The sequence below is a fragment of the Chaetomium strumarium genome (assembly GCF_033439665.1).
Source record: "Chaetomium strumarium strain CBS 333.67 chromosome Unknown B0T15scaffold_3, whole genome shotgun sequence".
NCBI classification, from domain to species: domain Eukaryota; kingdom Fungi; phylum Ascomycota; class Sordariomycetes; order Sordariales; family Chaetomiaceae; genus Chaetomium; species Chaetomium strumarium.
The window spans coordinates 391,539-415,534 of NW_026944431.1; the positions used below are offsets into that span (position 1 = coordinate 391,539).

A 23,996-nucleotide genomic window follows, 5' to 3' on the forward strand; every position below is an offset into this window, starting at 1 on the left:
CCGTGATTGTGGTACCTTGATTAGTACTAGTAGTCACCATGTCTTCACTCCTCACCATCCTAACGACCATCCTCACCCTAGGCAGCGGCCTCACCTCCGCAGCCTCCACAGCTTGCACGCGGCCCTTCCTGCAAAACCTCACCACAGCCTACATCTCGGCCCAAACCTCCGGCCAACCCTCCCTGCTCGCCCCGTACACATCGGGCTCCCCAAACCTGATCTACCTCGAAAACAACCGCCTCGCCTCCCTCCTCGGGGGTAGTACTAATACTAATACCAGTACTAGTACTAGTGCTAGTAGCACCCTCTCCCAGCCACTGAAAATCGACGTCGCCCGCTCGCTGCACGACCCAGACCAGTGCGCGACCTTCACCGAACTCATCGCCGCCTCGGACCCGCACCACCCGCGCATCATCCACACGCGGGTCGTGGTCGACGCCGCCACGCTGAAGGCCGTGCTCATCGAGTCGGTCGTTACCGACGAGGGGGACTGGCTGTTCAATGCGACGGGGACGCTGCAGCTGAATAATGGGGAAAAGTGGGATGTTGTCCCAGAGGGGAAGCAAGAAAGGAGGGAGGTGATTCAGGCCGTGGGCGATGCCTATTTCGATCGGTTTGGGAATACGAGCGTCCATGTCCCCTGGGGCGCCCCGTGCTATAGGCTGGAGGGCGGGTTGCAGGCCAAGGGGGAGATGAATAACCGGACGGGGGAGTGTGTGATGGTGTGGCCGAGTACGATTGTCGTGCCGTATCGGAGGTATGTAGTGGATGTGGAGATGGGCGCGGTCGATTTGTTTGTCGGGTTTCCGGGCTTGGACCGCACGCAGGGCAACGCGCCTATGCCGGATAGTCATTTGTTCAGGGTGGAAGGCGGGAAGATCAAGTATTTGCATACTGCGTCGGCTTGTGTGGTGGATGGCTGTGGCTTGAATGGGACCGTGTTTGGGAAGAGGACGTTTGGTGTCAAGGCGAGGAGGCAGTTGAGACCTGGTAGGCTGAGCGTTTGAACTGGGGATCGTTGATGGAGGGGGGAATGGCAGGATTGCGGGCGGGCAGTAGTTCTGTACAAGTACAGTACAAGCACGGATCGGGATATAGGGAGAGAGCAATAAGGAGTAGATCGATGCTAATCCTCACTGGCGCTACTACCGTTCGACGTCAGCACTACTCCCCAGTACCAGCACATGATGATGCTCCTCGTTACTCCGGCTTCCTTCCATACACAACACGATGCGGATACCACGTGTGGATGCTCTTATCCTTCATCTGGCGTCTGAGATGGGCGACGTAGACCTTAATTCTTAGGGAGACCATCCCATGACCGCACCCTACATGTAGTTGATGTATCCTGTTTAAATGCTAACATCACGCGTCAGTTTCTTTGTAATCCCTCTCGCTGGAATAGTGGAAAGGGGTAAGGCAAAAAGATGAAGAGCTCACCCTCCAGATCCGACTCGAGGACTCACTTCGCAAAGATGCCAATCTCCTTCTGGTTCGGATCCACCGGCCAGTCTCCGATCGGGCACTTGTAGTCCCTGACGACGATGTCTGGTGATCGATCTACGGAAGTAGAGTCGATCGGTGAAGTAGAATGAAAACGCCCGCAAGATCGCAGGAGTTAAATGTGGTAGGTGAGGTTGATGGGCACGCAGAGCGACACGGGCTCCGCTCTATATTCGGGCGCTCCACGAAAACCTTAAGCGACAACTGACTCGGAAAATGGTTCCGTTGTCCAATGCAACATCCCTCGTGGACGGTGCTGCCCGCAACGAACAGAGCACCTGTACGGAGTGAACTGAACAAGGAAAGAAGCAGAAACCACTAGCACTTGCCGCGTGGCATATGTTTCTGCTCCGAACATTGACATGAACAATGCCGATTGGATGTCAAAGTCCGGTACCAGGTGCTACCTCCGGTCATAGATGGATTCTAATGCATTTCGAATAAGGCGTCGTACTCCTCCGCATCCCCTAGCGGTGATGTAACATTGGACGATGCGAAAAAAAAAGGCCTACATAAGGTGACAGGAGTAGCCCTCTCCGAGTGCTGTATCTCGAGAGTCGACCTGTCTCAATAACTTGAACCTTGTTTCCAAACCTGCCCTGTGGTTTCGCCAGTGTGAAGCCAGGGCACGACTATGATACGGGAGCGACGACATGTCCTTCCTGAAGCGCCCACGTTTGGCCGCAGTCTTTCCATGTGCCCAACGACGAGACTCCTAAAAAGTAAGCATAATAGACCGGAGCTATGTCGGCTATTGATCAGGTTGAAGTAATGGTGCGATCCAAATGCTGAGTGCCCAAGAGCTGTCCAAGGCTAGATGAATCCAGCTCCTATCGTAGATCAGGTGGTGAATCAACCTAAGAGGTACGACGAGGTATCCCGGGTTGTGCATTGCTATAGAATGCTTGGAGTCACAACGATGGCTCGGCATGCCAAAACCTTTAGAAAACTTCCTAAGTATGTCATGGCCGAGACGGATGCGGCGACACGTCTGCCGCAGGTCAGTATCTTCCACAGGCAGGACATGCCAAGAGACATAGAATAGTATGTCGCGGACGCCGCTCACCAGCAATTATCAGCCTAGTTTGAATATCAGTCCCTTCGAGACGAGACGATCGATCCACTCTTTATGGGAATGTCAGGACACCGACCCGCCCGGTCGGGATGAAACAGATCCGGAGGGCGGAAGCTTTGCCTCTTCGCAGGCAAGCTTCATATTTTCTGTCCGCCTCTTCGTTTATCTTGGTGCAGGATAGATTAGCCGCGAGCGGCTTGGGACGGCTGGCTGGTCCGGCTGAGCGAATGCTCGGCTGCTTAGGCATGCTGCTAGCCTTACACACTCGTAGGCTGAGTCATCGGTTAGTATAACACCGAACTGGTCCCATGGTCGTAGTACGCGGCAGCACAGGGCAGTCTAGCACAGCTTCTTACCGAGCCCCGCTAAGCGCCAGCGTCGTCCTCGGGAAGACATCCGTTGATCAGTGACAAAGGCCGAGGTTCCCTATTTCCACTCCCGGGAGCATACATCCCAGGCGACGATGTGGCGACGGTCATCCTCAGGGCCGGTCTCAACAAGTCTCTTCACCATTGCGAGTCCTGTCTCAAGCACAACCTCTTCCAGACCACCAAAGTATTTCTCCACAGCTGCTGGCAACACAGCCTGGGCGTACAACAGACGGATGGCGCGGCGATGGGGCTTGGGCAGCCGCTTTTCCTTCATGACATATCTGTCCATGACGTGTGCGGATTCGAATGACCAGGCGTTGAGACGGAAAGGGAGTAGCACGGTTTCGTGGTAGAGTTGCCGGCAGACGGGGGACAGTAGTGTCATGCCGCGCGGCGCGGCGGGGTACGTACTCCTCAGGGACCTCCATGGGTTCTGGTCTCTGTCGAGGACGAGGCACCAAAAGCCGCCCTCGATCGTCTCGTAGTACCGCTGGCCGTTTCGGCGCGTCCGCTGCCTGAGTTCCCACTTCTTGAAGCGCACGTTGATCTGGCCGACGTCGAGGACAAGCTCGTAGATTCGGTTGCGGAGTTCGGGCGGCAGGCGTAGGAGCGGAGAAGACTGCTGGTTCCGCTCCCACCTGTGCGGCGAGGATGCGCATGGTTGTGAGCAGCTCTGGGCGCCAAAGCATCGCCGGAAAGGGACTGGGAGAAATGGACAATGGGAACTTACATCTCGCGCTCTGGAGTGCCCTCCTTAGGAAATGACTTGTGCAGCATGTTGCGTATCTTGCGCTGGCGCTCCCGGTTCAGCTGCATTCCTCCACGGTTTCCGAGGACGATGGATGGAGGATAGGAAGGAGTGGATCGGAACTCTGGACGACTGGAAGGTCGGAGTTGAAGCTCGACTAGGTGCAGGTGATGTTCCAACGTTCCAACTTCCGCCCTGCGTTGAGCGATGTGACTCGGCCTGGACCTGCCACTCAAGGAATCCCGGTAGCCAGAAGGCTGAGTGGGGGAGCCTACCACGAGGATGTCCCTAACCCTAGTGTACTCCGTAGTGTAACATAACTGCTGGACGCATTGCATCTGTTGCCAGACCGCCGGAAGCTGGCTGGATTAACCTTATTTTGAGACTGCTATCCGTCTAGTATCCCGCATCATCGCGTGGGATAAATAACAGACGACGTCACGTCGAGCGACTCCGGATCACATTCAATCCAGGCTTTCGGATCTTGCCGCCTCATCGGATGTGGGCCGTCATGCATGGACTTTCCGTGGCCCCACCGTAAGCCAAGACAACCGTAAACCATTTGTTGATGACGGGAACTCAATGAACACAGCCACGATTCGCGATGTCGTCGGGGCAAGTCCGTCCGGGGTCGCAGGGCCGCGCCGAGGCTGGCAGTCAGCAACCTCGGGGCGGACCTTAAGGAGGGCTCTTGGCGCATTCGAAGAATGGGAAACTGCCTCTGAATTTTACCTCTCACCACTCGCCATTCAGCTTTTGCCAAACTGAGCCCGTGAAGCCTTCTCCAGTATGGGGCCGTCCAAACCAAGCATGCAGGAGCTCTATGCGAGCCCGGAGGACTGGGAGACTCAGCGGGAGACGATCACCCGGTTGTACCTGCATGAGAAACGGTCACTGCAGGAGGTTATGGAATACATGGCAGTGAATCATTTCTTCTTTGCAACGTAGGAATCCCCGAACGGAATTCGAGTGGGGGGGCCAGATTGGTGCTGACGGAACCCAGGGTCAAAATGTACAGAACACGGATTCGCAAATGGGGAATAGACAAGAACAACAAGGCTGCTGAGGTGGCCTACATGCTCAGGCTCAAGAAACAGCGCGACGTCCTCGGCAAAAAGTCATTCTTCTTCATTCGGAATCGGCCGGTCGACTGGTAAGTCAACAAACAGCGCGTGGCCAGGACACCACGGCCCCTGGCGGTATTAGCAGCCCACTGACTAAGCGCGTCAGGGAAGATATTGAGCGATACCTCTCTCGGACCCCTGACTTCTGGACCAAATACGGCGGCGCTGCCCTAGATGCAAGCAGGTGTGCACAGGAGATCACCTGCAAGACGCCGCCTCCGGAGAGCCCGGGGCCGGTGCCCGCGTATGTACCGACAAAGCTCGATGCCGCTCAGGAACTCCGCGTCCACGAAGAAATCTTACGCTTCTTCCGGAACTACAACGAAGGCGCCTTTGAGCGAGGCCTATGGCATCTCTCACCTGTCCACAAGCGTTATTTTGGCCCCGGCGGCGCCGAGGCCAACGCCCGTCTCAACGCCTGGTACGACAAGGTGCGCAGCGTCTCCGACTGGCCCGGCCGGGACGCCGATGCCGTCAGGCTAGTCAACTACCTTCTCGACGACCTCCCGCAAATCATCAGGGACCATGACTTCACTGTCTTCCCGGCCCTTATGCGCTGCTGCTTTTATCTCTCGGCGCGAAGAGAGGCATTGGGTCGGGCGGTGGTGCAGTTCGTAGCAAGGTTATGCGACATCATCTTAGGAGAAAGGCACCCGATGAGCTTGGCCTGGTCCCGCATCAGGTCGCTTCCGTTACCCGAATACTTGCTTGTTTTGCAAGGGACGGCCAAGGTCCGGCTCGATCATCTCGAGTCACGCCAGAGCGATGGATGCGAGGACGAGAGCACGGTCAACGCGCTGCGCGAATATCTGTTGGTGCTGCGGCTGCGGGGCTCCGCCGCAGTTGACGAGATCGACCGTGTCACTTGCCGGGCGCTGGAGCGGGTATGTCAGCCCCACCGGGACGGGCTGTCCGCATCGCAGTGTCGCCTTCTGCTCGGCACGGCCAGCTCCTACATCACTTGCCGCCGCTTCGCAGACGCACAGGAGATCCTGGACCGGGTGGGCGCCCACCTCCCGACATCTGCGGTCCAGACTTCCCAGTCGCAGCGCGTGCTCCCCACCTACCTCTTCCTCATGGGCTTCCTGCGCTACGTCACGCGCAGGATGGACGAGGCCAAGAACTACTTCCTGCAGACCTACTACGCCCTCGAGAAAGCACGGGGCCCGCACAGCTCCGCGGTCGCCGACATCCTGCTGGCGTTCATAGACTTCCCCGGGCTCTTGCAGGATCCGGACGACGTCAAGCACTGGCGGCACAAGTACGAGCAGGTGCAGGCCGAGATGCTGGCGAGGATGGATAAGGGTGCCAGGCAGACGCTGTCCGAGCCGAGCGAGCTGTGGGACGAACCGCTGGATACCGATGTGAACACGGGAACATGGTGAAGGATCGGCTGAAGGAAGGGGCTCCAGACGCTGCTACGGCCGGTGGTTCGACGACGGCCCCAACCGAGGCTGAGAGACTCCACGACTTCCAGCTTCCAGGTTCGTTCCATGTATCAGCTCAGTTCCACATGGAGATCTGGATGCCATCCCTTGACAAGCATAGCACGAGATGGAGACGGCCTTCTGTTTTCGGCCGCTGGGCGAGTTCAGTCATCATCATCCGCCACTACGCAACGATGCAACAGAGCGTCGTTCGGCAAAGCATGCCTTCGGATCATAGGACTCAACTGTCCAACCTCGAATCCCCTCGGCCGAGCATATGACGGTCATGTCTGGCCATCTCGGAAGCCTCCCGTACAACGTCGAACCAAGCACGAGACACAACCTCTTAAATTACTCAAACCACGAGTCCAGCGAAGTTACACTCGATCCCGTCTTTGCGCTGGAACGGCCGGGGATCAATGATCTCTACCTGCCTTCTTAGGTACCCTCCTCGGAACGCCGGGAGCAACATCAACATCATCACGATCGTTCGTGCTGCCAGTGCCAAGTTGTGGGGGGGCTTCAGCGGGTCTCTCGTGTCGGTCCGGCCCCTGTCACTGGGCCCCTTCCTTCTCCTATGATTGGCTTTTTTTTGGTCAGGAGCTCCTTCCCCACAGTGGGGCGTACCTGCCCAGCCGCGGGCTGCGGAGAGGATTGCAGGGATAGGCGCACCTGATCAAGGCGCAACCGGGCTGAGACGAATGGCACTTCAGGTCCGAGTCCTTTTAGATCCAGACCTTCAACAACTCCGGCCCTCCTCCATCTCATTTTCCACTCGCAATCTGGGCTTCCCCTGTTTCCTCTGTTGACTTCTCATGAGCATCACCACTGCTAGCTCAGACTCCGTGCCCAAACACCGACAATGGCCGAATATCGGTACACGTTTCCATCCCATCCGGCGACAAACCCCAAGGCCATTGTCTCGGGCGACGGCAAGAAAGGCTCGTTCCGTTTCAGTGTTTTGACTGACCGGCTGCTACGCTACGAGTGGTCCGAGGATGGCGCCTTCGAGGACCGGGTATCGACCTTTGCGCTTTTCAGGTGGTTCGATACCCCGCACTACCGGGCCGTCGAGACAAAGGAATCCCTGGAAATCATCACGGAGTACTTCCACCTCACCTACGACAAGAAGGAGTTCTCCGCCGAAGGGTTATCAGTCCAGGTTGGCCAGGATGTCTGGAAGTATGACGGCAAGAGCTACGGAGACCTGGGCGGCACCGCCAGGACCCTCGACGGCGCGTGGGGCCGGGTCGACTTAGACCCGGGTATTCTCTCGCGCAAGGCATATGCGGTACTCGACGACAGCAAATCCATGCTCTTTGATGAGGATGGCTGGATCGCCACACGCCATCCAGGACGCATTGACGGCTATGTGTTTGCCTACAACGGTGATCACAAGGCTGCCATCAGGGACTTTTACCGCATCTCGGGACATCAGCCGGTCCTCCCCCGCTGGACGCTAGGGAATTGGTGGTCTCGATACCATGAATACACAGCCAGCGAATACCTTGAGCTCATGGACCACTTCAAGCGCGAAGGCATCCCTCTCAATGTTGGTGTCGTTGACATGGACTGGCACAAGGTCAACATCCCTCCCAAGTACGGCTCCGGGTGGACAGGCTACAGCTGGAACCGCGACCTCTTCCCGGACCCCGAGGGTTTCCTGAAGGAGTTGCACAAGCGGAGCCTGAAGGTCGCTCTCAATGACCATCCGGCCGACGGCATTCGGGCATACGAGGATCTGTACCAGGCGGTAGCCAAGGCACTGCACCACGACACTTCGCGCGAGGACCCGATTCCGTTTGATTGTACTGATCGCAAGTTCATGGATGCCTACTTTGACGTTCTGAAACTCGCCCTCGAGAAGCAAGGCGTCGACTTCTGGTGGATCGACTGGCAGCAAGGCACCCAGTCCAAGATCCCCGGCGTGGACCCGCTCTGGGTGCTCAACCACTATCACTATCTCACCAGTCAGCGCAACCTCAAAGTTCTGCAGAGGCCGATAACTTTCTCTCGGTATGCCGGCGTCGGTTCCCACCGGTACCCTATCGGCTTCTCGGGCGACACACAGATCACCTGGGCCGGCCTGGAGTTCCAGCCCGAGTTCACGGCGACGGCCTCCAATATCGGCTATGGCTGGTGGAGTCACGACATTGGCGGCCATTTCGCCGGCATCAGGTCCAACGAGTTGACTGTCCGCTGGGTACAGCTCGGCTGTTTCTCTCCGATCCTGCGGCTGCACTCTACCAAGAGTCTCTGGAACTCCAAGGAACCATGGAACTTTGAGAAGGGACCGCACAAGATCATCAGGGAGTTTATGATCCTCCGCCACCGGCTGATCCCCTTCCTCTATACCATGAACATCCGCGCCAGCTACGAGGATGAGCCGCTCATCCAGCCCATGTACTGGAACCACAAGGACGATCAAGCCTACACGGTACCTACGCAGTATTACTTCGGACCCGACCTGATCGTCACGCCCATCACGTCTCCCAACAACTCCACCACCCTGATGGGCGGCGTCCGCGCCTGGCTGCCGCGCGGGCGCTTTGTCGACCTGTTCTACCCTCACCTCGTCTACGACGGCGATCGATACATCCACCTGCACCGCGACCTCACTCAGATCCCAGTCCTCGCCAAGGAAGGCACCATCGTCCCGCTCGACAGCACACCCAAGCTTGCAAACGGGTCCCCGCGGCCAACTGAGATCACCATCCTCCTTGTTGTCGGCAAGGATGCGCAGTTCGAGTTGGTCGAAGAGCCAGAGAAAGGGGACCAAGGTGACGATGATGGCTCTGCACGGCCGGCGTTGAGCTCATATACCCGCACACCGATTACCTGGAGCCAGCAAGAGGGCATCCTCGTCATCGGACCGGAGTGGAACGGCACAGGCAAGTGGCGGCAATGGAATGTCAAACTCGTCGGGCACACCAGTAGCGATGTGCAGGCGCAGGTGCCCGGGTTCCGGGTCACGCAAGAGGACGGCTGCACGACGATTGCGCTGGGGAACGTGCATCGGTGGAATCCGGAAGGGTTCGAGATTGCCCTGGGGAGCGACCTGCAGCTGGATGTCGTGGATATCAACACCAGGGTGTTCGATGTGCTGCATCGGGCTGAGATGTCGTACGACTCGAAGGATCCGGTGTGGGATGCCGTGGCGCGGTCCACCGATGCGGTCCAGACCAGGGTCGAGCGGCTGCAGAACTTGAATGTGGACGCTGCACTGAAGAACGCGGTCATGGAGATCTGGGCGGCCGATGGGCGGTCGCCAGGGAGTGCGAAGGGGCATGAGATATGGGCGAATACGAAGGGAGCCTCGGCGGAAGGTCTCAATGAGGTTCTGAAGGATTATGTCATTGTTTGAGTTATGCACTGAGAATATCGAGGGTTATGTCTCTCTGGGAGATGCTGGGTTTATTGTTGGTTGTTCTGTTACTCTTACCATCCATCCTCTTCTCGACTACCCAATGCAGAACACGCTTTTGCAATTTGCACTCACCGGGAATGGCGCAGCTCCCGATCGAATAGAGCGCCGCGTCTGGACTGCACGGGAGTAAGGTACTCTTTGAAGAAGTGCCTAGAGGGACTCGGAGAGTTTGGTTAATGAGACCCATGTCGTGGGATTGAACTGGAAACGGGACCAGCCACATCGGGCCCCATTCGGCGTCGAGAAGAACCGATCCCGGGCGTTGTCCTACAAAAGTCTCCGGCACGCAACACAAACAGATACCTACTCCTTTGCCTGATGCACAGTTGGCCACACACACACCGTGTACCTCTGCACGCTTCCTCTCCATCGCCACGACTAGCAACGTTGCTCACTCCTCTCACTCTCTTCTGCAGCGCTCTCTGCGTCCGGACTCCTGAGCATCCTTCTCCGTCGTGTGAGTACACGGCCGCCACCATTATAGCTTGTCCTAACCGGTGCAAGCTGATTTGATACAATACAGAAGAAGCCTCAAGTACAATGACGGACTCGAACAACAGCACCACCACCACCACCACCAACAACAACAACAACAACAACAACACCATCACGGCCCGCGAGACGCCGGGCGGTCCGCCCCCAGGGCTCGGGACGCTCGGCAAGCTTCGCTGGGGCGCCAAACACCCCCCGGCCGACCCCACCGTCTCGTTTGCGGGCAAGACGGTGCTGGTGACGGGCGCCAACACGGGGCTAGGCTTCGAGGCGGCCGTCAAGTACGCCAGGCTCGGCGCCAGCCGGCTGATCCTGGGCGTGCGGTCGGCCGACAAGGGCGAGGCGGCCAAGCAGCGCATTGTGCAGCTCAGCGGCCGCCGCGACGACGACTTCTTCATCACCGTCCTGCTCGTCGACATGGCCCACTTCGACTCGGTCAGGGCCTTTGTGCAGGCCCTCGGCAGGGCCACACCGCGGCTCGACGTGGCGCTACTCAATGCCGGCTTGGCCAACCCGTCGTTTCAGCAGTCGGCCGCCGGGTGGGAGATGGCCCTGCAGGTCAACGTGCTCTCGACCGCGCTGATGGCTGTTCTGCTGCTCCCTCTGCTCCGGGCCACAGCGGCAGCAGAAACCGGGACGCCGCCTCCGACGCCGCCGCATCTGACTTTTGTCAACAGCTTCGGGCACATGCTGGCCGAGAGGGAGTGGCTGGGTCCGTCCGGGTCGCTGCTCGAGCTGGCTAACAACAGGGAGGGCTGGGATCCCAGGAAGAGCTATGCCACGGTCAAACTGCAGGGCATGGCGGTGATGCAGGCCGTTGCGCGGGCGACTACTACGACTACTACTACTAGTAGCGCAGAACAACAACAACAACAACAACAACCCGAAGTCATTGTCAATGCCGTCTGTCCTAGCCAGTGCAAGACGGACTTGGGCCGGCAGTACGGGCTCATGTCCAAGATCCTGATGGCCCCTTACCAGGCCCTCTTCGCCCGTACCGCCGAGCAGGGCGCGCGGTCCCTGGTGAGTGCGACGGCCCTCGGCCCGGAGAGCCACGGCCGGTTCTGGCACCATGATATCCTGCACCCGTAAGCTTCTCTCTCTTCTCTCTTTGTCTTCTTTTCCTTTCTCTTTCCTTTTTTCTTTCTTTTCTTTCCATTGTGTGTGTGTGTGTGTGTGTGTGTGAGAGAGAGAGAGAGAGAGAGAGAGAGAGAGAGAGAGAGAGAGAGAGAGAGAGAGAGAGAGAAAGCGACGAAAGGGTTTTGTAATCGTGGCTGACGCGTCTTCTTCTCCCCCCTGCAGAATCGGTGATCTGGCAAAGGACGAGACCTTGATGCGGAAGGCGTGGGATGAGATCTTCCAGGTCGTTGTTGTTGCCCAGCCGGATCTGCAGCAGATCCTCGCCGGTCAGGGACCTCAGAGTTGATTTTCTTTTTTTCCGCGTACATACATACTAGTAGTAACTACTTACTCTCTTGCCTTGGTGGATTGGTTGGAGTGGCTTGGAGGAGTAGGAGTATGGAGGGCATGAGTCACTGGAATTTGGCAAAAGTCATTCGGGTTGGTTACCAGAGATGTTTGTAGTAGTTGAGGGACGGGCACGGCCGCGAACTCTGGAGGAAGGTGTATAGCACACTGGCACTGGGTAATCGGGGGCAATTTGAGATAGTAGTAGTTGCACTCGGCCGCCTCATAAGTGTAAAGATTGAATTAAAACACGTAGACGAAGAACGAAGGTACTATTCACCGAGGCTGGATCATATCTTGAGCTGTATTCCTGGCACCTCTTTGTTCTCACTGGGAGATATGGTATGGCATGACTTGGCACAGCCCATCTAGAGGACTTGGAGATCTTGTGTGAAAGAACACCCTCTTCGCAATTGGGTAGTACTGTACGGTTGATGTTGTGTGACGCTGCTATCAGTGTGTCGATGAGAACCGCAATGATCATCAAACTCCTATCATGATCGAGCCTTCGGCCTCAAAGGCCCATCCAACAGCCACTGCCCGACCAAGTCTATCACCTTGACCTTCTTGATCCTCGCGTCCTCCATGAGCACGGGATCCTTGACCAGACGGTCGATATTATCCTGATCATGCCCGTGTATCGTATCCGGAACCAGCAACCAGCGGTAGCGCGACCCATCCTCCCTGGTCGTCTCCCACGCAAATCTCTCGTCCCCCTCCGTGATCAACACCCCCTTTCCGGCCTCCTCCTGCCGCCCAACCACCTCGTCCAGCCCGGGTATCCTCCTGCCCGCAAGCTTGCACGCCATGCGCCACGCATCCGGGCTAGCATGTCCAGCTCGCACGCAATGAAAAATATATGCTTCGGCAGGCTCTCCCGCGCCGCGAAGATGGGGCTCACGAGCGGGTCATCCAGCCTCGTGCCGGGGTTCAAATAAGCCCAGTTGAACAGCCCGCTCATGGCGAGCAGGAAATCCTCGTCCTTGCCCCTGAACCCGCCCAGGGCCGGTTTATACCGCCTGCCGCGCGCCTTCTGCTCGCTCGTTGTCGTGCGGTCAGTTAGCGGATAGAAGGGCACGGCGGCGTGGATGCGGCCTTGCAACGACGGCAGCTGGCTCGCTGCGAGGACGAGGTTGCCGCCCGCCGACCACCCCGCTAGCGCGACGCGGTTGGTGTCGACCGGGAGCGAGGAGTCGGAGAGGACGCACCCGATCAGCGTCTCCACGTCGTAGATGGGGCCCGGGAAGGGGTTGCCAGGCGCTTTGGCGTAGTTGAGCGCGACTACCAAGAAGGAGTTCCGTGTGGAGAAGGTGCGGTTCCAGTTGTCGTTGTCGTTGGCGCTGCCGACGACGAAGCCGCCGCCGTGGATGGTTAGGAGGGTGGGGAGTTTGGTGCTGGTGGCCCCCTTGGTGGAGGGGTTGTGGCCCGGTGGGAAGAAGATGCTGGCTCCGGTGTGAGCTTAAGTCTCGCTCACTGATAGTGGCGATAATAGGGGGGCGCTAACTCACCGAATTGGCAGAGACTTCCGCACTGGGTAGGTCTTGACCAGGTCGGGCTCATTGGGATCTGGTGGGACGAAATACTTCTTGGTCGCCTTGATCCATAGCCTCGAGTTTGTGAGCAACTTTTGCAGCACAAACGCGATGAGGGAGTACTTGAGGCGCTCAGGAAGGGACACCGGTGGGGCCACGAGACGGCCCGTCTCGCTGCTTCCGGGGGCAACTGTTGCCCCGTCTGCCGCTACGGCCGCCGCGTCTGCCATCCTGTTAAAGATGCAAAAGGGTTATAGGAAATGGTGTGGACGGCACGTTACAAACGCTGGAGAAGGGGGAGCCATCGCCGTTTTTGATGACTTCATTACCAGTGCCCGACTTACCTCGGCAGTCGGGGGCGAGGGCGGGCTGCCGGGCCACCAGCGTTATCCGGTACAGGGATGGTGAGTCTAGGAGAACATACCTACTCCATACAAATACGCAGCCATGTATGCAAATAAAGTGGTCTATGATCTCCCTGCGTGCAAAACGATTCAGAAACGCATATCGGTGGGGTGGGGCCGCCTCGGTTTCGGCTCCGCAACCGACGGGTCATAACGTTACTGGTAACCGCATCGATGGCGGTCTCGTCATGATCGTACAATACCAGTTGCGTAAAAACATGGAATGTTATCCTTCAGAATGGGTCAAGTTCCGCTTCCACTCCACCGTCAACAAACTGTAAATTCCCGGAGCGGTAATGACACGTTGTTTGAGATTTCGTCATTGAAAAAGTGCATACCGTCTCCAAGCCCGGAAATTTCAGCCGAGTGGCAGAGCAGACCTCGAAACGGGCTCATACTTCCTTCCATTCTCATCATCACTGACTGCCAGTGGTCTCCAATACTAAGGTAGTATCAACCAAATCACTGTGGTGCATCCGTACGATCCCACAGGGTCTGACACGCAAATCATCACTATCATTCTAGTAGGAAGTCATCGTTGCCCCCTCCCGTCCGATCAGGAAACACCTCCCTCATTGTAAGGACAGGTTCAGAAGTCTTCTTCCTCACTGAAACGACAGGTGACATTCTCCTGGAATGCCTGAACGGACTCGGAGACGGTGTCCTGCGCGCGAGACGCACCGGAGCACTGAGCAGGTGATCCCCTACGGTCAACTCTGAAATCTGCCCCGGTACGAGATTGTGCCGACTGAGGGTAATCAGCCTGGCTAGATCCTCCGTGAAGAGAGGCATACTCGTGATCGCCCGTGTACTCTCCCCGGGGTTTTGGTGAGCAAGACCTTGACGACAGGCACTAGCTTCGTGTCATTGACGATGGGCCGAAACCGCTCCATGACTGTGTTGAGATTATTGTGCAGGGGACGAACGTCAAACCAGGAGATCGAGTCGACAATGCAATAAATGCAGGTGTCGACGGGAAACTGGTATAGCAGCGAGTGCAAGACGAAGCATAGGCCCACGAGCGAGTGTTCCTCCAGATCCTGCAGCAATCCGCGGTCGTCGATGAAATCCTGGTCCCAGGTCTGCATGTTTGGGTCTCTGGCGTCCAGCTTCATGAGCAGCTGCATGATGAGCGAACGGACGAGACCGGGCGGCCCGTACCACGCGTCCTTGGGCCAAGCATGCATGCCGCAGAAGAAGTGAACAACAATGGCCGTGTCTGCGTACGCCTGCATCAGGCTGGTCACTAGGGTGCTGCTGAGTACCGAGATGGCCGATAGGCCTTCCAGCGAAGATTCGCGAATGTTGGCGTCGACCAGCATGAGGGATGGGTGTGAGGAGGATAGCCAGTCGAGAAACTGTGGATGCTCGAGGAGCAATTGGACTTGGCCTTGAGACTTCATGGACATCTGCCCTGTTCGGCGAGGGCGTGTCGCAAATCATTGCTGTGATGTTGGAACAACGACTCGAGAGTCGGGGCTTTGTCTGAACTGTGTGCAGACAAGGGTTGGGCCAGGATGCTGCAGAGCTGGGTAAGGTTCACGATGACGGTGTGTCTCGAGATGTGGGATGCTTCAAGTTGCTGTCGTAGCGCAACTATCTCAGCCATCTCAGCCTTCCGCTCTTTTCCACGTCGTGTAAGTCAGCCTGGTTTGACAAAGACCACCATTGTTGGCTATAGCCGTCACAGCACCGTGGTAACTCACGTTTCGACTCCATAATGAACTCCAAAAGCAGAGTTCTATTTGATGCTTGCATCTCAGCCATCAGTTTCTCAGCAAGCAGTTTCAGCCCTGTCTCAGCCCCGCGCATGGCTCTGAGAACGTCGGCACGGAAGTTTTCTTCCTTCTGGCGTTGTTTTCTCTGAATGGTGGCGTCTTTGTCTGCCCTTTTCTTCTCTTCGTCTGCCCATTTCCTCAGATAGCTGGTGTCTTGATGGACAAGAGCTGTGTTGGCGGCGGTGAGGTGGCTATACACTTCTGTTCTTTCTGTTGCGTGATCACGGGCCAGGTTGACTGCACCGTTGTATCCGTTGATGTGCTCCCTAAGGGCCTGCAGGATTGCATCCACTGTCGGCGGAGGCTGTTGGCTCTCATTGCCACGCTTCAGCCTAGTTGCAAGCTTGGTCCCTGCGTGATAAGGTATTTTGGCTCAGTCAAAGTCCCGTCGTTCGTTATTAGTGCAAAACCCTGTTATCACGGACACCTACTGAGAGACTGCTCCATTTTTGACAGCACCAGGGCCAAGTCCTCAATGGCTTTGACGATTGCTTGGTACAGATCTGCAGCAGACTGTTTGACTTTTGGATCGACTCCAAAGCAGGCACAGTCCAGTCATAGCTCGAGTAGTGCATCCCTGAGAGCTTCGAAGGTGTCGAAAACCTTCTCCCGTTTGTCTCGGGAGTTTTCGGCAAGCTAAGGTAACCGCAAACCGAGCTTCCTTGTCAATTCAATGCTTAGCGGGAAGACTAGTACGGGAAGGGGACGAACCTTGAATACGAGCGCAATTCCTGCCTTGATGACTGACAAGCCGTAATCGTCGGGGATTACCAAGTCCTCCACGTTCACGCCACCCATCCCGTACCACAAACGGTGCCATAGACCTCCATTGAACTTGCTGTAGGCTTTTTCCATGACACCAATCCGATGGCAGAGATCGTCGTCAATGGTGGTGACCTGGTTGCGCAGGGTTTGCGCGACATACTCCTTCAGCGCATGCTCCAGCTGTCTGATAGGGGGATGATTAGTTTTGTCCAAATGGGCCGAACTTCGTGCTTACGCATAAGGCCTGAACTCTGGCACAAACTTGACATGCTCCACGTCAAGGTGTGAGGAACCCCCGAAATCAGTGTGCAGCTCTGCTGCTCGGCCAGCGACGTAGCTGCCCACCACAGCGACCTCTTGTCTGCCGGGCTGTAGCCAGTTGAGGCCGCGGCCCGTTAGCTGCGATGCCATGACGCTGATTGTTCGGTGAGCCGAAAGGATTACTTAACCCTTTTCCCGAACTCCGAAGCGTCTATCTAGTGTGAGGACAAACAGAGAGCCGGGAAAGGCAAGGAGGGGAAATGGTTCTTTCTTCGAAGGCAGAGTGGCGGATTCACTAACACAAATTCTGGGCACAAGACTCTGAGGACTCCTCCGTCCATGTCATCTGCATAAGTACCATAACGTTTCACAAGATGGACAGGTAGAGGCCCAGTAAAGGCATCTGACACCCTCCTTCACGATGATCGGCGACCCGGATATAGCCACGGCAGACATGATTGTCCCGTGAGCGAGCCAACTGCATCTACAGGCCGGAGTTCCCTGCCCATCAGACGCAGAGAACTGCAGAGTCGGGTTCTCCAATCAGGGAGCAGAACTATCGGACGGACCGGTTGTTGACTGGTATCGGCCGCATAAGGTAGGTTCAGCTCCTGCAATATTGTCGGTCCGCGTCTGTCGAGCTTATCTTGTATATGCACTTGGATGTCGCACGCGTTCCCTTTCAGTCCTGTTGTATTGCACAACCCTCAGCTCCTGCGACAGGGCTCACTTAGCGGCCAAGTCTATACTCCCACCGGGATATCGCGGCGTCGCACATTGCTCCGCTCCCGAGCCTTGTCCTAATGTTGGGACTTTCAGGTATAACACAGCATCAATCAGAGTTGAAAGAGCCGGTACCCGACAAGCTCGAGACATCGCCGACGTCTCTCTCCTATGAGAAGTAAGTGCTTCCAACTCCAAGCCTCTGCGTCCTCGCCTTCTCAAAACGCATCGCACATCGTGTCCCGATTCTGGCCTAGACATTGTCCTCTGTTTCGTTGCCGCTGGACACTTTCACGCTATGACCCCTGAGGAGAGCCCAGCGCTTCAGGCTTCCGAACCTGCTTTGACTCTTTCAGATGGCTCATCCTCTCTTGAAAACCTAAACTAACCCGGCGAAGCACCTGGAAAAGAAGGCGTGCCGGAGGAAGGGGCGCCAAATGAAGAAGACCAGTGGAAGGCCCAGCGTGGGAAGATACCGCTCCGAGCCGACGTGGAATGGCTCGACTTCGAGCATTTCAAGAACCGCTATTCCGAGAAGGAGGGTCTTGCTATCATCGAAGTCCTTTGCGGCCATTCGCAAATCGCTCATGAGGTCGTCCGAGAAACCATGAGATGGGTCTGTGAAATAGGCTCGGCCAGCGATTCAAATACGAGCAGGTATCCACCCGAGCTGCGCTTAAGGCTGAGGAAGACGGCAATCCGCTCAAGGTGTTAGACCTTGATGACGACGACCTGCTGCTGCTGCCTCGCCGCGTTGTCGCCTACGCCTTCCGCGAGCGCCGATTCGTCATGCTCGATATCCTTTCGCTGAAGGAGATCGAAACTTCGACCAACGTCTTCGAGGACCTCAAGATTAACGAGCGGCACAAGAGATTGGTCACATCGCTGGGGAAATCACATCTCGACAAAAAAGCGGTCCAGAAGCTCCGCCCCAGTGTCAGTCTGAATCAAGACCTCATCCGTGGCAAAGGCTCTGGGCTGGTAATCCTGCTCCATGGTGTCCCCGGTGTCGGCAAGACTGCTACAGCGGAAGCTGTTGCCCAAGCTAACCGGAAGCCCTTGTTTGCCATTTACGTGTGGGGATCTTGGCTTCACCCCGACGCAGGTCGAAGACTCCCTCAAGGACATCTTTCGTCTAGCGCACCTCTGGGACTGTGTCCTTCTGCTTGACGAGGCGGATATTTCCCTATCCCGCCGGGAACTGGGAGACCTCAAACGCAATGCGTTGGTCTCGGGTAAGGACCCAAAAATTTGCAGGCTTAGAGGTCTATCCCCTGTTGTGTCACTGGTCCGCTAATAGGGATTCCTCATCACCAAGTGTTCCTCCGTGTCCTCGAGTACTACAGTGGTATCTTGTTTCTTACGACCAACCGGGTCGGCACTCTGGACGAGGCGTTCAAATCCCGGATTCACGTCAGCTTGCATTACCCTCCGCTCAACAAGCACCAAACACTCGAGATCTTCAAAGTCAACATCAGAAAGCTTCGGGAAATCGTAAAGGAGAAGCAGAAGCTGCAAGACCAGTTGGAGTCCAATACAACGAAGCAGCATAAGATTACTATCGATGCTCAAAGCATCCTCCATTATGCGAAATGGCACTTCGACGTCAACGAGGAGACTCCGGAGCAGAGATGGAATGGCAGACAAATCAGGAATGCCTTCCAGATTGCCTACTCGCTTGCGCAGTTTGACTTGAATGGTGCGGCCCCAGATCAGGGAAATTGGGCAGACGAACGCAGTACTACTACAGCAGGCTGCCTTAGGACTGGCGACGGAAGGTTGGACTATCGACAATTCGAAACGGTCGCCGACGCCGTCGCGGAGTTCGAGAATTATCTAACCCAGGCGACGAACGGGACAGACGCCGACCGAGCCCGCAAGGATTTCACCCGGGATGATTACTTCGACTCCCGCCGGCAGTCGCAGAGGCCTGCCTACAACCCGCCGGTATACCAGCGGCAGTTGTTGCCGAGCTCTCAAGCGGAGCGACCCAGGTACCGACCGCCTCCAGCACGCCGTGGCGAGCAACCCACTCCGACAAGGAAGCAGTACCGGCCTAGGCCTACCACACAGCAGGCGCACGACGGCAGGCCACAACAGCGTCCAGCGAATGTCATGAGCAGCGGCCCTATCAGAAACAGCCCCGTCCCGCGGAAGCACCCAAATGCCCGCGCCGGTATGGCGAGGGCAGGACCAGGACAGCAAGAGCAGCAGCAGCAGCAGCAGCAGCAGTCACGGACAACCAACGCTCGCAACCCGATCCCTAGACCTGCCCGGCTCGCCGGCGCCAAGTGCAGCGACTCTGGATATTCTGGATGGAGCAGTGCCACGGCCCGCTCCCCTGGCCCTGACCTTCTTGGTGCGTCCCAAGACTGGCAACTCGATGAGCAAGACGTCGCTGTGGATGGTGAGTATCAAGATCAAGATGACGGGTCGTATGAGGATCGGGATGAGAGATATGGTGGTAGTGGGCAGTACGAGGGGGACGGTGACCGGTATGGACCCCGCGGCGAGGATCAGCCTGTTTATGATGACTTGGATGGGATTGATGGCGAGGACGGGCAGTATCTCGATGACGACGAGGACCAGGAGCGGTGGCCGAAATGAAGTTGTGGCAGCTGCGACAATTGGCCCCCCCGGCTCAATCTGACTAAAACGAATCGTATACAACTTCGATCTCGGTTGCTTGTTTCCCCCCGTCTTCTTTACATGGGATACCTTATCTTTTTCCCTTTATCCCGCACTCTGTTACTATTTCTCATTTTCCTCTTCTCTTCTCTCCTACTTAGGTCTCTTATACCTTTTTTCTCCTTTTGTGTGATGTATTCGTGTTGCGCTAGATTTGGTGGTCCAGGTTTCGAAGACCGAGTATGGCCTTTTTTGACCTTATCCTGCGCGGTCTCGGCAGCCACGTGGGAGCTAAGCTGAGGGTTAGGGGTCTGGTTATGATGTCATGAGCACATCAAACAAGCAATGGGAGAAACATGCTCGCGTCAACTACTAAAGGGTATACCTTCTAGATTATGCACCTGCAATTCGACTCCAACGTCTCCTGTCCACGCCGCACGCTATCTAACAATTGCCCAAGTTATTGACCGTGGCTTCCATCTAGGCTTCCTCAGAAGAAGAAATACCCATCCCCGTTACCAAGCCGAAAGCCAACCAACTTTACGCCAACATTGAACATCAGCTGGAGCCACCATGACCCGGTTCCCACTCCGCTCGATTTCCACCATCTCCAGGCTGTCCCCTGCATGTCGGAGGTCAGCGGGGCCGACACACCCCTTCCGTCCGACAGTCCGCAACTACAGCAACGGCAGCACCTCGTCCCCCAAGTCCGCCGAACGAGCGAGCGCCAACAGCGGCGGCTCGCGCAGCAAAGAGGCCAAGGAGACCGGGTCGAGCCCCACGGCGGGGGCGATCCCGGACGCGCTCTCGGAGGGCGACATGCGCGGCGCGACGGGGGGCGGCACGCCACTCGACAGCTCGCACGACGCGCCGCCGCAACCCAAGATCAGCAACGCCAGCGTGCCGGGCTCGCGGCCGCAGCTGACGCCCGAGCAGCAGGCCGAGGTGGACGAGCACAACCGCGACTTTGAGAACAAGCATGGCAAGGCGCAGCCGGCGGGCGATGATAAGGTTGATAAGAGCTTCTGGAGCGGGAAGGGGTCGCGGTATAATAAGGCCTGATTTTTATTATTTTGAGTAAGAAGGGAGGAGTGATGATAAGGAGGAGTGTTATGGGTTGGTGCGGATAGGAGTTGTTTGCAAGTGTCTGCTTCGGCATGATAGCGGGATAATCAGCCGAGCTATGGAGTTTGTGAATACTATCTAGATCTCTCTATACATCGGGTTGATTACAAAGTACTAAGTAAGACGTGGCGATGCACGTGAGATACAAATCTGATGTTCATTGAGGAGACGAGTTACTATGAGAATGGCCTTGTCATGACCTGGAGGAACTGGTTATTATCAAGAGTTTGGGCGAGGATCGCTGAAAGAGGGAAGATTCGAGAGGATGGCACCAAGCCACATTCCATCCCCATGTTTTTGTCATCTTTGTTCAAGACATCTGTCTAACCAGCGCCTCCAGACATCAACTGGTAGCAATAATGAAAAAGAGCCTCAATCTTCGAGCAGTTGAGACTATGTCTCCTCAGTTTCCCCCCTCTCATTGTATCATTCGGCACCGTCAAACTCCCTGGTCAGCCTTGTTCAGCACGATGGAATCAAGATGCCCACTTGGCGTGTTTGCCCCTGCCCCTGAACACTAAGTCAGATGGCATCCATCATCTATTGAGAACCCGAGTCCCTTGACCAATTTGCTGGCATACATGTTGATGCGGCAGCAGTACCCTCCTCTTATTGAATGCACACAAAATCAACGTGGTGAGAACATTTGATGTTGTTGGCCTGGGCACTCCACGTGCCAAGTTGATTCAGGGAAGCTTCGAGTAGGGTGTACAGATAGCAGCACTTCATGGGAGGCGGAGGATGATGAATCAAAAAGAAAAAAAAATCATCGACTTACCCCTCCGGAGGAGGGTGCGCACCCCAGGACAACCGTGGGCAGTGGTAGAAGAGCAGATATTGCCCTACAACACGGATTGCACCGGCGACCAACCCAAGGGTTGAATTGGGGACCCATAGAGCCGGTCAACGGGACGTGGAGCCGCAACACCCGCTCCCCTGACCACTTCGCCGAACGGCGTCCTGGGGCTTGGTTAACCACCCACCCCGCCGGCCGGCATATATGGGAAGGCAGGTGCTCTCCCATGGGCAGGACCCGCTTCGTATTGTACAATGAACAGCCGTCGTGTATTACGGCCCGTGTCAGCGCAAGCAACCCATATTACGATAGATCCCGGCGGATGCCGGGGCTCTGGAATGTGCCTGGGCGCCGGAATGTTCGCATTCCGGAGCCGCTCAGCCGCATACCAACACCCGACACTCGGTTCCTTCCGCCTTGATGCCCTGACATGAAGCGTGATGAATTCAAGCCCATCACAATATGTCAGAGAAGAAGAACGAAACGGACAGCATGGGCCACAAGCTATCAAGATTACTATATCTATAAGAGCAGTATAGTTTCAACTTTCAAGTCCTTTCGATCACACGACAGAATGACCAGGACTGGCAATCCCGGGCCTGCCAACAGCGACCGCTCCAAAGTTCAGGTTAGGCAGCGGTGATACGAAATGATGGAGGATTGAGTCTACAAAATCGTACAGCGCAGTCGTATTCCGCAATGCACACCACATTCGGTTGTCGAACAAGCAGCGTTCCGTTCCTGCGGGGTTGCCGCCTAGAAATTCTACTAGCAATACGACGTTCCGTGCTTGTCCATATTTACGCACCTGCAATGACGTAGTAAAATCTCCCGCTCTTTTCCCCAAAGTCAAACCATCGTGAACATCTCACATCGCCAACAATGGCTGCTGATTTACACCTCCCCCGCCAACTGCCAGGAGCTTACAAGACACTGACCGCCGAGTGCCACTGCAGATCCGTCCACTTCCGCGTCACCGTTCCGACATCCGCGCTCCCTCTCCCGGTGCACCTCTGCCACTGCAGCATCTGCCGCTTCACCCATGGCTCGCTCTGCTGCTTCCACGCTCCCCTGCCGAAAGGCATCGAGCCCGAGTTCATCGCGCCCTCTTCGCTAGAGTCTTCGGTCACGGGCTACATCCACTCGCCGCAAGCGGCGTCGGAGCGCTTCTTCTGCAGCACCTGCGGCTGCCACATCGGCGACAGAGACGTGAAGCCGGACCCGGAGACGGGCAAGCCCGAATGGCGCGTCGCAACCTCCATCTTCGCGGCCCACGGCGAAGACACGTTCCAGATCCGCTCGCACTGGATGAGCGACGCCGCCACCGAGCCCAACCTGTCCACCTGGCTGCCCGCCATCAACTCGCGGCCCGTCCACGTCCACAACCCGCGCCCGGACGACCCCAACTTCCCCTTGGCCGCCGCCGCCGGCCGCCAGGCCGCGAAGCCAGAAGGCCTCCCAGACGGCAACGACGTGCTCCTCGCCCAGTGCCACTGCGGCGGCGTGCGCTTCACCATCCCCCGCCCGTCCGCCGAAGAAGTCGCAGACCCGTTTCTCTCCCGCTTTCTCCGGCCCAGTCCCACCCCTTCCACCACCACCATTACCACTGAGTTTAGGTCTAAGACTGAGAGTCAGAGTGAAAACGGACCATGCACCCGTCTCACAGGCCAGCCCACCCTAAAACGCGTCGCAACAATCTGCCTATGCCGCGACTGCCGCCTCACAACGGGCACCCACGCCGTAGCATGGACAGCCGCACCGCTGAGGTCCCTCTCCCCGCCGATCCCGCCGTCCTTGCAGGGCGGGCTGGGGATGGATGGCACGATGACAACGCTCAAGAGCTACCGCTCCTCGGAGAGAGTCCGGCGCGGCTTCTGCGGCGTGTGTGGCGCCACGGCGTTGTATGCGCTGGACGATGACGACTGGGTTGCGCCTAGGAGCGAGAGCGAGGAGGAGGAGAAGCGGGTGGTGGAGATTGCCGTGGGCATTCTGAGGGGTTCTTCTTCTGATGACTCGGTGGTGGCAGTCGAAGGGTGGTTGGCCTGGCGGACGGGCCGGTTGGCTGGGTTGGAGACGGGGAGGGAGTTTGATCCCGGATTTGCTGATGCGTTGGCGGAGGGGTTGAGGGAGTGGGGTGTTAAGAGGCATGGGGAGAGCGTGAGTTTTGATATACCGCAGGAGCAGTAGGAGGGTTAGTGTGTCTGCTGTTATGTGGGATGGAAGATCAAAGAGTAGGTGACTTATATCGTATCTATCCCAGGTCATGATATTCATCAATCCATACGCTAAGCTACCTGGTACCAAGGACAGTTCCATAACTTCCATTACTGCTCACGACGTCAACCACCTT

The 23,996-nt window shown here is 56.8% G+C and overlaps 11 protein-coding genes across 11 annotated transcripts; 8 read left to right on the forward strand and 3 right to left on the reverse strand.

Annotated features, from left to right (window-relative positions):
* Positions 1 to 23: 23 nt before the first annotated feature.
* B0T15DRAFT_430975 (uncharacterized protein) lies at positions 24 to 1,007 on the forward strand (the record flags this gene model as incomplete). Its single annotated transcript, XM_062865730.1, has 1 exon — positions 24 to 1,007. The coding sequence occupies exon 1, from the start codon at positions 39 to 41 to the stop codon at positions 1,005 to 1,007; it is 969 nt and encodes a 322-aa protein (XP_062722168.1). The 5' UTR covers positions 24 to 38.
* Positions 1,008 to 3,004: 1,997 nt separating this feature from the next.
* Positions 3,005 to 3,765, reverse strand: B0T15DRAFT_509776 (uncharacterized protein; the record flags this gene model as incomplete). The annotated part of the gene is made up of 2 exons (XM_062867811.1): positions 3,005 to 3,587; positions 3,680 to 3,765. 2 exons carry the CDS (start codon positions 3,763 to 3,765, stop codon positions 3,005 to 3,007), a joined length of 669 nt encoding a protein of 222 aa, XP_062722169.1.
* A 297-nt stretch (positions 3,766 to 4,062) lies between these two features.
* Positions 4,063 to 6,437, forward strand: B0T15DRAFT_138796 (Clr5 domain-containing protein). Its single transcript, XM_062861857.1, has 3 exons — positions 4,063 to 4,641; positions 4,701 to 4,850; positions 4,928 to 6,437. Exons 1-3 carry the CDS (start codon positions 4,487 to 4,489, stop codon positions 6,204 to 6,206), a joined length of 1,584 nt encoding a protein of 527 aa, XP_062722170.1. The 5' UTR covers positions 4,063 to 4,486; the 3' UTR covers positions 6,207 to 6,437.
* Positions 6,438 to 6,900: 463 nt separating this feature from the next.
* On the forward strand, positions 6,901 to 9,914 carry B0T15DRAFT_138679 (glycoside hydrolase family 31 protein). Its single transcript, XM_062861856.1, has one exon. It carries the CDS (start codon positions 7,111 to 7,113, stop codon positions 9,610 to 9,612), a length of 2,502 nt encoding a protein of 833 aa, XP_062722171.1. The 5' UTR covers positions 6,901 to 7,110; the 3' UTR covers positions 9,613 to 9,914.
* A 301-nt stretch (positions 9,915 to 10,215) lies between these two features.
* On the forward strand, positions 10,216 to 11,914 carry B0T15DRAFT_573395 (short-chain dehydrogenase/reductase; the record flags this gene model as incomplete). Its single annotated transcript, XM_062870927.1, has 2 exons — positions 10,216 to 11,255; positions 11,470 to 11,914. 2 exons carry the CDS (start codon positions 10,216 to 10,218, stop codon positions 11,591 to 11,593), a joined length of 1,164 nt encoding a protein of 387 aa, XP_062722172.1. The 3' UTR covers positions 11,594 to 11,914.
* B0T15DRAFT_527100 (Alpha/Beta hydrolase protein) lies at positions 11,892 to 13,662 on the reverse strand. The gene is made up of 3 exons (XM_062868947.1): positions 13,143 to 13,662; positions 12,536 to 13,076; positions 11,892 to 12,431 (listed from the first exon to the last, which is right to left on the reverse strand). Exons 1-3 carry the CDS (start codon positions 13,394 to 13,396, stop codon positions 12,129 to 12,131), a joined length of 1,098 nt encoding a protein of 365 aa, XP_062722173.1. The 5' UTR covers positions 13,397 to 13,662; the 3' UTR covers positions 11,892 to 12,128.
* A 424-nt stretch (positions 13,663 to 14,086) lies between these two features.
* On the reverse strand, positions 14,087 to 16,524 carry B0T15DRAFT_566211 (uncharacterized protein; the record flags this gene model as incomplete). Its single annotated transcript, XM_062870691.1, has 7 exons — positions 14,087 to 14,383; positions 14,416 to 14,984; positions 15,062 to 15,193; positions 15,277 to 15,699; positions 15,780 to 15,861; positions 16,060 to 16,297; positions 16,349 to 16,524. The coding sequence occupies 7 exons, from the start codon at positions 16,522 to 16,524 to the stop codon at positions 14,087 to 14,089; spliced, it is 1,917 nt and encodes a 638-aa protein (XP_062722174.1).
* A 271-nt stretch (positions 16,525 to 16,795) lies between these two features.
* Positions 16,796 to 20,120, forward strand: B0T15DRAFT_552164 (P-loop containing nucleoside triphosphate hydrolase protein; the record flags this gene model as incomplete). Its single annotated transcript, XM_062870289.1, has 4 exons — positions 16,796 to 16,839; positions 17,727 to 18,132; positions 18,203 to 18,332; positions 18,416 to 20,120. 4 exons carry the CDS (start codon positions 16,796 to 16,798, stop codon positions 19,702 to 19,704), a joined length of 1,869 nt encoding a protein of 622 aa, XP_062722175.1. The 3' UTR covers positions 19,705 to 20,120.
* On the forward strand, positions 19,693 to 20,232 carry B0T15DRAFT_527103 (uncharacterized protein). The gene is made up of 2 exons (XM_062868948.1): positions 19,693 to 20,104; positions 20,210 to 20,232. Exon 1 carries the CDS (start codon positions 19,807 to 19,809, stop codon positions 20,023 to 20,025), a length of 219 nt encoding a protein of 72 aa, XP_062722176.1. The 5' UTR covers positions 19,693 to 19,806; the 3' UTR covers positions 20,026 to 20,104; positions 20,210 to 20,232.
* On the forward strand, positions 20,121 to 20,787 carry B0T15DRAFT_552175 (uncharacterized protein; the record flags this gene model as incomplete). Its single annotated transcript, XM_062870290.1, has 1 exon — positions 20,121 to 20,787. The coding sequence occupies exon 1, from the start codon at positions 20,299 to 20,301 to the stop codon at positions 20,785 to 20,787; it is 489 nt and encodes a 162-aa protein (XP_062722177.1). The 5' UTR covers positions 20,121 to 20,298.
* Positions 20,788 to 22,443: 1,656 nt separating this feature from the next.
* B0T15DRAFT_527106 (uncharacterized protein) lies at positions 22,444 to 23,957 on the forward strand. The gene has a single exon (XM_062868949.1). The coding sequence runs from the start codon at positions 22,529 to 22,531 to the stop codon at positions 23,831 to 23,833; it is 1,305 nt and encodes a 434-aa protein (XP_062722178.1). The 5' UTR covers positions 22,444 to 22,528; the 3' UTR covers positions 23,834 to 23,957.
* Positions 23,958 to 23,996: the final 39 nt, after the last annotated feature.